Below are 13,935 nucleotides of genomic sequence, written 5' to 3'. Positions count from 1 at the left end.
TAAGTTAAAGTCCTACCCCCAACCCAAATGATACCTTACAACAGAGGGAGTTGACATGTATTTGGCAGAATTTCTAATATTATTAGAATTACTCACTCAATAATTTCATATTGGACTATAAAATTATTTGGGGTAGATACTATTATCTTCAACAATTGCAATTAAATCTTTATAAGTGTATAGAGATCACTTAACATTTAAACTTTATATACTGCTTCTAATATACTGTTGCTCAAGAGCTTGTTCTCAAGTAGTTCAAGTAGTGGTTTTAAACCTTTTATTATTATTAATTATTATTATTATTTTTATCACACATGCCATTGAAAATCTGATGAGACCTGGAAAGAAAACACATATCCACACAAAATGTGCATAGCATTTTTGAGTGCTTGTGAATCTCCTGAAACCTAGCCAAACTGCAAGTTAACAACCTCTCTCTGAAAGGAGATGGGGCTGGGGAAATACGGAAATGAACTCTAACTATGAATAAGAAGCCAGTCGCATGGGAAGGCCAATGTCAACAACAAGAGTGACACAGAACTTGAATTTCTTTTCTGCTTATGTGCTGTAACTTCCTGTCATATTTCCTCTGTCTACTATAACTCAACAGAAATTTTAGGATATCACACTACATCAACCAAACTTTGAATATAATATTTCAGATTAATAAAAGAGAAACAGATCTTAGAAGGGATGAGAAGAGAAAATGAATGCTACCAAGAAATCTTGTCAACAATAAGAGCAAACATTGTTTTTTAGGTCTTTCTTCTCAGGTCCAGTTTTGCAGTTTGTTCCCCAACAAATGACTTTACAGTGTGAGGTGACAAACACTTGCCTAAAATGATTGGGAGAAAACAGACCATATTTTAAAGGGTATGACCAGGAAAGAGAATTGTCAGATCAATGACTTGTGGTCCCTCCTTATACAGGTGCTTTATACCCCTTTTTAGCTTCTATGGTGGTTAACCTTTCAAATCCTCTCTGAGGAGTCCTGTATGTCTCATCCACTGCACATATTTGGAAGGAGATGGCTTGACACCCACTTGTCAGAGCTTTGACCTGGCTCGTAACTTTGGCTGCAGAGGTTAGGAGCAACATAACTTGGGTGGGAGAATCAAAAAGTAACCACTACTCATTTCTAAATTTCAACAAAACACAGCCTATTACCCAATAAAAGTGTAGGACATTCCTCTCCTACTACGTGTATCGCCTGACCCCCTGAGTGCAATGTCAGCCTGCTAGTGGTATGGCTCAGTCACACATCAAGCTTCAAAATGCCTTTTAAGGAGTGGTCAAAGTATTCAGGTATCACAGTACATTTTCCTAGAAGTTTTTAACATATACTCCAAATTTCCAACTAATCAAAATTTTGGGAATATCACTGGTATGTACATTGCTGGAAGTCCATTCCTGTTATAGAATATGCTCGATTAGTATAACGTGATGATCAACAGTTGTTTTTGAACAGAGAGAACCCCCTGGGGCATCTCTGCTCTGGGGACAGATGATGTAAGTGCTGACTCTATGGAATAAGAAATGTATTCTGGGAAAAGTCCTCCCTCTCCCTACTTGAAATTCTAATTTGCCAAGGGACTACCTGTCTTCTCTCCTCCGTGCCACCTGGTGAGCGAATACACCTTACAGAGTGGGTAGAAGCTGCCCTCCCAGGGAATAGCTAGGCTTCTTCACATTTTGTTCTCTGAACTAAGCTGCTCATTTCCCACCCTTTGAGATGAACTAAAAATATTCAGAAACAGAGAAGTCTTTTGGAGTTAGATAAGTTATTTTTAAAATTCAGTAATTTCCAAGGTAAATAACTTAGTTATGAGCAACATATACTTTATTGTTTATATTTTAGGCTAAAGAAACTAAAAATATTAGACTAAAACTCACCAAGTCATGAGCTCTAGCATTATACAGCTGCCTAAAAACAGAGGTTTTAACAAAGAAGGACACTTTCCCCACCAACTACACTATTTTAAAAAGTGGGTTCCAAGAACTACAGATGGATAGCATTTGGCTGTCAGGAGAAGCAGGTCCCCTACCCCATCTGCAGGATTGCGATGACTCTCAGGGGATAGAGTCAGTCTTTGCCATGGGCAAAGCAAGGCTGTTATACATGATGGGCTCACACCCACCCAAAGTTGGGCAAGGGCGTGAAAGTGACCCTCTGCTCAGTTTTCCCAGCCCTATCCCTGGCAAGAGGTTGCTTCAACCATCCTTTTTATTTGTGCAAAGAGCTCTCTGTTCACTAACACTTGTGCCTTTATAGTTGTTTCCATTCAAATCAGGTCTCTTTTTCCATTTCACATAAAGGCCCTCAATGGTCCTGGTAACAAGAGACAATTCAGTGCACCTGAAATATGTGTGTGTGGTATGGTCAGTATGACCCTTTAAGTTTCCTAAGGCTAAACAGGTGCACTTTCGGCACTATTCATTTATTCAATAGAGAAACATTACAGTGTGTCTGGTATGGGCTAGGGGCAACGTTGGGAGCAATGTTCAGCAAATCTGCAAACTAGTTGAGGAGTAAGCATTCATGTATTCATTCATGAGCCACTGTTTGGGTACCTTCACGTGGCAGGCATGTAAATAAATAATTACAACTTAATGTGAAAAGGAAAGTGTTGTTCAAAGTGTTATTAGAATAAACAAAAAGGAAACTAAATCTGCTAGGAATTTCAAAGAAAAGTTTAGAAAAGGGGTGCATTTTAAGTTGGTCCTAAGAATGAATAAAAGTTTCTTGTGTTGAAAGTGAAGGAAGGCTATTAATATGCAAAGGTAGAAAGCATAACAAAAATATATGGCATGTTTGTGGAGCAGGGCAGCTTGGGTTAGGGCTCCAGGGTGGCGGAAAATGTGGCTGAAAAGGTGGATGAGGGTCATGCTGGATGAGCACCTTGTAAGACATGCCTGGAGAAAGCAAAACTGGGTAATCTAAAGGTTCTTGAACTGATGGGAATATCATACCTAAGGGATGTGGATGTAGAGTTTTATCTTCATACTGAGAAGTTCAGTAAAGGTTTCTATATGTTGGATTTACTGGATCTATAGCTATTCATTAATTCAAAAAATGTTGACTGAAAGCCAAATATATCTGTAATAGCCCTAGAGTTGCAAATAAAAACAACTTAATACCTCTAACTTCAAGGTGTCCAAATGCTCAATGTGCAATGTGAAAGAGGTCCAAGTAAAGGAAGTAACAACCAAGACATCAGTGTTGGAATAAGTCAATGTGTAAGGTAAATTGATAATCTTCATACAAGGGTAATAAACAACAAAAAATGACTGGAAATCTGCTTATACACATGTCATCACAAATCAGTCTGTGCATATGAAATCTCCTGAGAGAGCCAATAGGAGAAAAGGGGGGTGTGGACATCGATCTGCCTATTCTAGGAAATTTACACCTTAAAGCCTGCTCCTGGATTCGATGGGTGGGAAGGCAGTGCAGGGGGAAACAGGTGGCATAGGGCTGGGAGCTCCAGCAAAGCAGGCAGTCGGGGCCAAACTGTGAAGGAACAGGAGCAAGAGATGAGAGATATGGGGTGTAGGGTATGGATTAGAATGTGACTCAGTACCATAGAAACTTAAGAAATTGTCTGGGATGAAATATGTATTTCCAATCCATGATGTGTCCTGTATTTTACTATTATTACCTGTACAACTAGCAAAATCTGGATTGTGAAAGAATCATTCATTTCTTGAATGAGAATATCAGAATACTTTGCCCCGACATATTGCAACGCAGGTTCTATTCAATGGAGGCCTCATGTTCCAGGCAGCCAAAAGCTAAAGAATCTTTGAGTGGGAAATATCAGGATAAAACATTATGGGTTCAGAGTGGGACTTCAGGAATGGCAGAATAAGTACTTGTAAAAACCACTTCTCTATAAAGGCAGTAAGAAAACTGACAAAAATTACAAAAATCAACTTTTTCATAAGTCTAGGCTTGTAATAATCCAAGGAGCACAGAGAATTTGAGGGCAGTGACAATATTCTGTATAACACTATAATGGTGGCTTCATATTATTATACATTTGTCCAAAAACACACTAGGATGGCTATGATAAAAAAGATAGACAATAAACAATTGTTGACAAGGATGTGGAGAAATTCCAAGCTTCTTCACGCATTTCTAGTGTGAATGTAAATGGTACTTTAAAAAACAGTTTGGATGTTTCTCAAAATATAATCTTAGACCATATACCCAGCAGTTTCACTCCTAAGTTATATACCCAAGAGAAATGAAAACATTTCCATGTAAAAACACAATGTCTATAGCAACATTAGTCATAGTAGCCAAAAATAACTCATGCCCATCAATTGATGAATTCATAAACAAAATGTGGTATATCCAATCATAATTATTCAGCAAATGAATAGAAATGAAGCAGTACTTATGCATGCTACAACATAGATGAACCTTGAAACATCCTAAGTGGAAGAAGACAGTCACAAAATTCCACATCTTGTTTGAGTCATTCAATACAAAATATGTAGAACAGGCAAATTCATAGAGACAGGAAATAGATGAGTATGTACCAGAGACCGGTTGTTTAGATAGTGGTGATGGTTGTAATTATTCTAAATATGTAAATATACTTAAAACCACAGAATTGCAGGCTTTAAATGGTGAATTATGATACCATACATGAATTACCTCAATATAGCTGCTAAAACCAAAAAATACAATGGATTTCTTTTTTATTATTAGTTAAGTTCTAGTTTATATTTTGAACACAAAGAAAAATACTAAATGGCCAGAACACTATTTACTGTTTCACTTCTTCTTTTAAAAGAAAGCAGAACCACGTAAAAAAAAAAACCCAAGAACTAATCTGGCCTAAGATTGCAAGAATATAGCAGATATTAAAATAGGTCTTGCTGCCACCTGGAACACTGAAGTATGTATTCATGAGGAAGTGACAATTTCCATACTAAAGGAATTGTTGGCCGACTGAAGCTCTTAAAACATCTTTAGATTGATGATTCTTAAAAGTTAATAATGGAGGCTAAAACCATTGCAATGCCAAACGAATTGACCATTTCTTCTTATAGTAAGAAATAATCTCACTAACCTGCTTTCTGAAAATTCTGAAAAATCATCCTGAAGGTCAAATTTATGTAGAATTTCTCCAATTAGGTAGCCACTGGCAAATACCTTTGCAAATGACGTGGGACCTGAATTTTTAAATGTAGAGATTAAAAAGTAAATACATCACACACATAGAGATTATACACTTTAATTATGTATTCATAGAGTAAAAATCCATAATTTAATTTGAACTCAAAATTCCATAAAATACTTCTGGAAATATATTTTAATAACCAAATAGAAATATTGAAGTTTAAGAGTAGGCATCTACTAAAAGTTCCTGCATATATCATCAATACTTGATAACATATGAAATTTTGAAAGAAAAGACAACTTTTGATCAAATTAAAAAAAACTAATGAAATTTATGACCATATAGTCAACAACAAACTTCCAATATATTTTGTAAAATTATGCTGTAATACCACCGTTATCAATACAACCTAGGGATGATAGTAGCGTAATATTTTGGCCAAGTGAGGCACAACCTAACTTTTTTAAACAATAGTTAAGACTTAATTTTAACCTTTTCACAATGGAAATTTTACAAAACTCATCTTCATCTTTTGAAATAGAGCCTACTGAGCATGGTCAAACTTTCCCTTGGCAGTTTGGAAGGTAACTCTGGTCCAGCTGTTCTGTGCACCAATGAAGATAGCCCGGAGTGAACAGGCTTTGGAGCCAGAGGCAGCTATGCTGAATTCTTGGCCCTGCCCCCTGGTAGCTATGTACTTCCTGAGTTTCTATCCCTGGAACATACAGAACATTTCTATACCTATCTTGGAGAGCTATTTTAAAGATTAGAGGTAATGTAGGAGAATCAGTACCATGACTGCCACATATGAGACACCCAACGGTAAGTGCAGAAAAAAAGAAAATTAAGTATTTAATAAAATTTGCTTTCTTTAAAAATATCTTTAGGGCCCTGGCCGGTTGGCTCAGCGGTAGAGCGTTGGCCTGGCGTGCGGGGGACCCGGGTTTGATTCCCGGCCAGGGTACATAGGAGAAGTGCCCATTTGCTTCTCCCCCCCTCCGCCCCCTTCCTCTCTGTCTCTCTTTTCCCCTCCTGCAGCCAAGGCTCCATTGGAGCAAAGATGGCCTGGGCACTGGGGATGGCTCCTTGGCCTCTGCCCCAGGCGCTAGACTGGCTCTGGTCGCGGCAGAGCAACGCCCCGGAGTGGCAGAGCATCGCCCCCTGGTGGGCGTGCCGGGTGGATCCCGGTGGGGCGCATGCGGGAGTCTCTCCCCGTTTCCAGCTTCAGAAAAATACAAAAAAAAAAAAATGTCTTTAGTTTGTGGTCACTTTTTTTTTTTTTGTGGTCACTTCTTTTATGAAGCAAAAAATATACGGTTACAAGGTATTTGAGGATGATATATAAACTTGATACATAAATTGTGTTATTATAGGACAAAGCCATCATCTCAAATGATTTCAAAATCCCACAGAAATCTTTAACATGTCTTTTAAACAATAGCAGTCAACATATTCTATATGTATCATGGCAGTATCACAAACTCATTGGTACCAGGTTACCCTCTGATATCTATCAGACTGATAATAAGGTGGCTAACGGAACACGAAGAAATGCTTGGTTTATAGACCTGATGCTTAGTGTGTGATGCAGCAGGGAGAAGTGAATTGTTCCCCAGAGGTCCCTGCACGGAGACCCCACTCAGAAGACTACATTATCATAGGAATAAGACTCTTATACATCTGACACCAGCCCACAATGCTGCCCAAAGTTTTCGTAATTTTTGTTTCCAACTCATTTTGTACTCTTAATAACACCCCAATACTTTAGGTTGAATCAGCACAGTAATAAAGGAGTTAAAATGATGTCAAGTATTCCCAGTGATTCCATTTACTCAGGGTGGCCTCCCGAACTGCCTAGCCTTAGAACCTATTAAATATCTTCTGGCCTCCTATAATAGTAGTTGTTTTGAAGCAACTGAAATCTGAATGGCTACTTCCACCTCCAAAGGGCAGAGGCGTGCCACCTCTTCCTCTGAGTCACTGCTGCTTTCTCCTTTCTGCCAAGACCTGCCCTTGCTGGCCCGCAATGCTGGCGCCTGGGCTCAGCTGCCACCACTGTCCTCACCGTGCCATCTGGGCTGCTCTGGATGTGCCTTGCTTTTCTTCTGTCTGCTGCTTCCTTTTCTCGGCTTTTCTCCCTTCTCTCTTCCCTAGCCCATCCCCATTCTTCGCTCTGCTTTCTGAAGAGCCACTAGACAAAGCCATTGTCAGGCCATAGATTTCCTTCCTTTTTTAGATTTTATTTATTTATTTATTTATTTATTTATTTATTTATTTATTTATTTATTTTTGGAGAGAGGAGGGAGAGAGAGAGAGAGAGAAGGAGAGTGAGAAAGAGGGGGAGAAACAGGAAGCATCTACTCGTAGTAGTTGCTTCCTATATGTGCCTTGACTGGCCAAGCCCAGGGATTCGAACCAGTGACCTCAGCATTGTAGGTGGACGCTCTATCCACTGTGCCACCACAGGTCAGGCTGGATTGCTCTCAGTAGCCTGGAGACTATCTTTGCACTCAGGAGCTATGCTGTATTCAGGTGGTCTCATTCCTCCCCTCCACTCCTCCGGGTTTTGCTCTAGACCTGCTGTTCACATTGACTGAATGCCTAAAGTCTAGCTCATGAATAACTGGGGAATAACTGTATCTGACTCCATCACTCTCGATGTAGCAGGCAAACAGTCTAAAACAATCTGTTTGCTACAAAAAGGTCACTAGAAAAATAAAACCATTATCCACTACCTTTGAATTGGCATGTGGTATTAATAAGGCAATTTTAAAATGGATAAAACGGAGGCATGTATGGATATAAAGGTCAAAGAAGAATAAAAACATTATTTCACAATCAAGGAGTTTACTACAAATAATCAAGTTCAAATAGATCTATCTGAAGTTTTGTATGCATACTTCATTCAGATTTACTGTGTGCTACACAGACTGAAAAGAGAACAGTGAGTGAAAAACTATAGCAACCAATAAAAGCAACAAAGGGAAAACATGTAGTAAAACTAAAGGAGAAGAAAGAAGAATGCATGCGAGAAATTAGATAAGAAAACAAAAAGATATATATGCTAGGAATATATAAATTAAAAAGTATGAGAGAACAGATAAAATGTCAGAAAAAGAAATGGGAATGGAAGGAGAGAAAAAGTGAGGAAAAAAGGAAAAGAAAGGAAAGTTTATTTTCTCTCCTTTGGTTTATCACATTTTTCTTCCCACTAACTGTTCCTAAACATCATGGCTAGTTTCATGACAGCCCCCTCTATAAGTTAATTTGCACTGACAATTGAAATTTCTCACAAGAAGGAACAGCTGGGTTGACTGTAGGACAAGGAACAGTGAGGAGTGTGAGAAATAAATAAACCACGGGAGCCCAGGGAGGAGTGTCACGCTGAGCTTACAATGATTTACACCCAGGATGAGGTTGGTCAGCCACGACTCAACTGCGCGTCCAATCTTCCAAACCGCCTGACAGATCCCCACAATTAAAGTTTCTTTTGCTGAATCCCTGATGTGGGCCTTTGTGAAAGGTCTGCTTTTAGGCAGGGCCAATGGGGGAAATGGTCCATGTGCTTCTTCACCTACATGGCCTGAGCCAGCTGGAGAAAAAACAGGAAGACGATAAGCCTTCTATATTCCTAAATGGCAACGAGGACAGCTCTGGCTGGGGAAGAAGCCTCTAGGTGTGGCTCCTTGCCCTTAAAGAAGCCAGTGGACTTTGGGCAGCTATGAGAACCTTATCTGCTCACCTTTTCTAAGAGGGGGATGATGAGCTGTACCTCATCAGAGATGGTTTAAGAATTAAATGAGATATTGCATGTAAAGTCCTTAGTGTTACTCCTGGCATATGGTAAATGCTCAGTGATAATTTATTATTATTATTATTATTATTATTATTGCCTTCTAATTTAAGATAACAGGTTATATTAATTAGAAAATTCATAAGCTCAGTAATAGAGCCTCAATGACTATAGTACAGACATTCTTATTTAAAGGTAATTCAGTATTCAGAAAGCAAATATTATACCTGACACTGTCCTCAAATTCAAATACAAGCCCACACGTAGGCTGCATCATGCCCACCAGAAACATGTGCCAACACAGTTCATTTCTACCTCAAAATATTTCAGTGGGAGGAATAAAGACTAAACAGCATCGTAGCATCTTTGGTCAATTTTTGCCACCAAATGAATAAAGAGATTATTTGGATTTTGGAATTGCAGATAAGAGTCTATAGACCTATACATTCCATGCTCAGTGGCCTTCGCTCTTGTTTTAACAGAGGAGCAAAGATCTAGCCTGCACAATCAACCACATTAAAAAAGCCAAACAAATGTGCATTCACCCGAGAGAGGGAAAAGCAGCTGCTGAAGGCTGGGCCCGGGCCTGGCCCCATCAGGCCCTCACAGCCAGGCCTCGGCATCCTCCTGCTGAGCATAATTTCACAGCACACCAACACCACACAGGGCCGCTCTGCGACCCTGCTGGATCAGGACAAAAACAAAATCCCTCTGTAATCATGTTGTACTCAGACAAAAACAATATCGTACAAAACACAGAAATTACCAAACATCCACGAATCTGCTTGTTATGAGTGGTTGCTGGGTTTTTTTTTAATTGTGGCTTTGCTGTGCTTCATTGTACCTACTTCCTGGATAAGATTTATTAAAACACTCAATCATAGAGATAGTTGCTTGTGCATCTGTCAGTATCCAACTCAGAGCAAAACACCACTTCCTTGAACCCTCCTAAAAAACAAACAAACAAAAAAAAACCAATGCAAGACTAAATGCCTTAAATTCTTTCTACCACCCTCTTACTGAGATGCCCCACAGTTTTCTTGTTGGCAATAAGTCAATAAACCCAACTTTGTTCAACTACATGGTGGTCTCTGGGTAAAAGAGGTTGGCAGTTTCTCTTTCTCCCGTATAAGAATTGGATGGTCAACCTTCTCCTTTGAAGACTTTATTATAATTCTCAAGACTTACTATTTGAAACAAAATTTATATCTTACAATAACCATTTTCATGATTTAAAGTTTGGGTGCCATTATTTTCTTGACACTTCATAGCTTAAAATTTTTGACATTAGATTTTGTTATTAGATTTGCTGTCTCAATTTCAAGTCAAAGGAAGCCAAGTTTTAATGGAGGGAAATGCTGCCGAGCTAGCCAGAAAATATCCAAATCTGTTGTATTCCATGGGAAGCAATATATTTCCTAATGACCCTGAGGGATGACGCATGAGAAAAACTGTGTAGTTTAATGCTACCAGATAAAAAGAAGAATGAATTAAAAAGTCAGCAGGCTCAGAATCTACTGCTAACTTGCCACTACCTAGCTGTATAACCCTAAACCAGCGGTAGTCAACCTGGTCCCTACTGCCCACTAGTGGGCGATCCAGCTTTCATGGTCGGCGGTAGTGGAGCAACCAAAGTATAAATAAAAAGATAGATTTAAATATAGTAAGTTGTTTTATAAAGATTTATTCTGCCAAACTTAGCAAAAATCCAACATAAGGTACTTGGTAAGTAATTATTATTATATGCTTTAACTTGCTGTAACTCTGCTTTATAAATTTTATAAATTAAAGTTACTTCCCTACTTTATAAATCACCATTACTGTGGAACCGGTGGGCAGTTAGAAAATTTTACTACTAACAGAAATACAAAAGTGGGTGGTAGGTATAAAAAGGTTGACTACCCCTGCCCTAAACAAATCTCTAAATATATCTTACTTAATTACCTCATATGCCAAAGAACAAAAAAATGATGCCTAAGATTCTTTTTCAGATCTAAAGTTCTAGGACTCTTTGATATGGTAAGGTCATCAAAGGCCAATAAAGTTCACCACAATATATTATAAAATGTGTGCAAATAAATATTCAATAGAATATTTTAATATCTCTAGTTTAAAAATAAAATTTGATACTTTTGAAAAGGTCTTGATGTAAGACTAACAAAGCATAGGCCCTGCCCAAGAGGAGCCAAATAAAAGGTGCCCTTAAAATCTGGGACAAATAATTGAAAATATCACTTCCTAAAACAAAAACTACTAATATTTTCTACAAAAGAGCAAAATTAGCCACCTATGAAAACTTATACAAAAAATAAAAACAAAGAACATAGTCGGGGTGGGGAGGGATGTATTCGGTGGGACACTAGAATCTATGTAAACACAACAAATTAAAATCAATCAGAAAAAGAACAGTCTATCTCTTAAAAGTCAATTAATCTATTCAACATTTTTACATATTTTATAAATGACAGTCTTTGCTATAGATTTGCTATAATGGGAAAATACACAAATATTGTAATTTCAGAAACTTTCAAATCACTAACCTCTCTCAGTCCCTTTTGCTTGTCTATACAACTGAGATGTCTCTTAGGGTTTTTTGTTTTAGGATTAAATATGTAAAGGGCTTACTTAGCACAGGGTCTGGGGTTCAGTGCCTGCATGTTCAATAAGAGGTAACAAATGGGTAATACACAAAGGTGCATCTGGGAAAACAGACTGAAATGATTTGGGTTGAAAACCTCTTGCCTTGAGCAAATACCACACTGGCTGAAAAAATACCACACCTGCTGATGAAACCATGGAAAGAAGCTGAGATTGGAGTGCAGTGCTGAGCTGGAAGTTCTTGGCTATCACAGAAGTTACCAGCATCCAACATTGTCACCCCTCCCCGGGGGGGTTGTGAGATTTAGAGACTTGGGGTGGCAACTTCATGGTTGGGATAAAATCAGGTTAGAATAAAGGTAGCTTTTGGGCAAGAGTAAACAGTAGTCAGAAAGAGCTAATGTTCATAAATTTGGGACTAAAACGGCTATTTTTGCAAATGTTAACACATTCGGCATGAACTCACTTCACACACACCTCTCCGGATGGCAGTTAAGTATGGAAAGTACGACTGGGGTCTATTTGATTCTGGAGGACACAGTCTCCGGGAAGGTATTGTAACTGGTCCAGCAGCACAGACACCTAGGAGTGCGGTAACTGGCTCTCAGGCCTCATACTTCATTGGCTTGCCAGCACTGTAGGTTAGAAACTGCGGGGTTGGACCCCCCTGATGGCAGCATGGGGATGGGGGAGGCCGGCGGTGGCCGGGATGAGGGAAGAGGGGGCTGGACGGGTCCAGGGCGCTGCAGGACCCGCAGGCACCCGACCTGCCGCTCGGCTCGCGCCAGCCCCGCCACCTTCCATCAGCGCGCCGCGCTCGCCCCTGGCCCGCTCCCCCGGGGCTGTGTCACTCACTCACGGTCTGGGACACCTTCAACTCTTGGTTGAGCCACTGGCACAATATCTGCGACATGGTTCGGCCTGGGCGTCCCACGCACGGCAAGTAGAGAAACCAAGCCCACCGGCTCGCGTCCTCTTGTTGCCAAGGGCAACCCGTTGCTAAGGAAGCGTATCCAGGCCGGGGCTCAGTGAAAGGCTACAAGAGGAGGGGCGACAGAACCCAGGCACCGAGGACAGAAAATCGTGGCCTGCCCCCTTCTGGCGGGTATGACTGCAAGGCTGTGAAGGGTCAGAGGCATGGGCAGAAGGGAGACGCGGCACAGGGTCAGCTGGGTGGCCCGTAAGGGGGCCAAGAAGTTAACGAAGAGTGGGTGTGCAGAAGTGGTGAGACAGGAAAAGCTATGGACCGAGTAGGGGGGTTTTGGACTAGCAGAAAGATGGAGAGTCTTGATGGAAGGGGAATATTTTTTCTTCTTATTTCTCTTTTGAAGAAACCTGTTGAAGATCTTGCTCTAAGGGCCACCATTTGGTCATTGATTGTCAAATTGTCAGTATTAATTGCTATTATTGTATGGGCTACCCTGGCAAGGACACAATGTGTCCCTTAGTGCCAGACTAAGTATCAGCTGTGACACCCAGCATTCAACGGGCTTTTCATTGGTGGTGGCAGAACTAACCATTAGGATAATTCATCTCTCTCTATTGTTTTGAGAGATGAATATTTAATAAACTTTTTTCCTGGTCATATGTACTTTGACAAAGACTCTCACAGTGACCAAACCTGAGTCAGGCTGCTCTGCGCCCTATTCTCCCAGGGGCCCCACCAAAAGCTCAATTCTTGTTCCCCTTCATCAGTGCAGCAAGAGCCTTGCTGGGTCATATTGGGAAATGCTCCCGATCCTCGTATCTGATCAAACTCCTCATCCCCCACCCTTGATATCATATCTGCCTGGCCTGCCTTCAGCTCCCGTCAAGTCAGGTTAGCCAGAATCCCTCCTGTCCCTGATGCAATTATCTCTTAGTAATTTTTCATCCATTGACCCCAACCTTGGCTATAAATCCTCAATTTTCCTTATTGTTTTTGGAACTGAGCCTCAACTTTCCTCTGCTGTAAAACCCCAGTGCAGCAGTCCTTTGAATAAAGTATTTCATACTGTTTTTAATAACTGCAAAAATTTTTCCTTTAAATTTTCTCTAAATTTCTGAAAGTTTAGATGGAGTAATAGAAAAAAAATATATATATATATACACATTATGTATACATAAACTTATATGATAATCAATGATGTATATCACAAATATAAGGAATTTTCCCTCAAAAGGCCTACCTATATCAAATTAGGATTCTTTTCAACTGTAGGAACAATGACAGCAATGTCCTACTAGAACAAAGGTCTTTTAAAATTAATCTAGAGTTAATCTGTGTGTCCTGATGGGATAACAGTTTAGCACAATTTTCCTTTTGGCTCTACTTAACTGTTAAATCTCTTGTCCCATGGGTTCCCTCACACCCAGCACAGCAGGCATGGCTACATGGGAATTCTGAAGGAGATTTATAGCCAACAGAATTGG

General features: G+C 39.8%; 1 protein-coding gene across 1 annotated transcript in view; it reads right to left on the bottom strand.

The window, feature by feature from the left end:
* SPEF2 (sperm flagellar 2) overlaps positions 1 to 12,443 on the bottom strand; it is a 167,731-nt gene extending 155,288 nt beyond the window's left edge. The window contains 2 exon segments of the mRNA XM_066244327.1: positions 5,082 to 5,184; positions 12,379 to 12,443. Coding sequence (XP_066100424.1) covers positions 5,082 to 5,184; positions 12,379 to 12,436 — 161 coding nt within the window. The 5' untranslated portion in view covers positions 12,437 to 12,443.
* Between the last annotated feature and the right edge of the window lie 1,492 nt (positions 12,444 to 13,935).

Source organism: Saccopteryx bilineata, chromosome 1, assembly GCF_036850765.1.
Source record: "Saccopteryx bilineata isolate mSacBil1 chromosome 1, mSacBil1_pri_phased_curated, whole genome shotgun sequence".
Lineage (NCBI taxonomy): Eukaryota > Metazoa > Chordata > Mammalia > Chiroptera > Emballonuridae > Saccopteryx > Saccopteryx bilineata.
The sequence above is the reverse complement of the archived record's forward strand: the minus strand, read 5'-3'. Positions and strand labels throughout refer to the sequence as shown.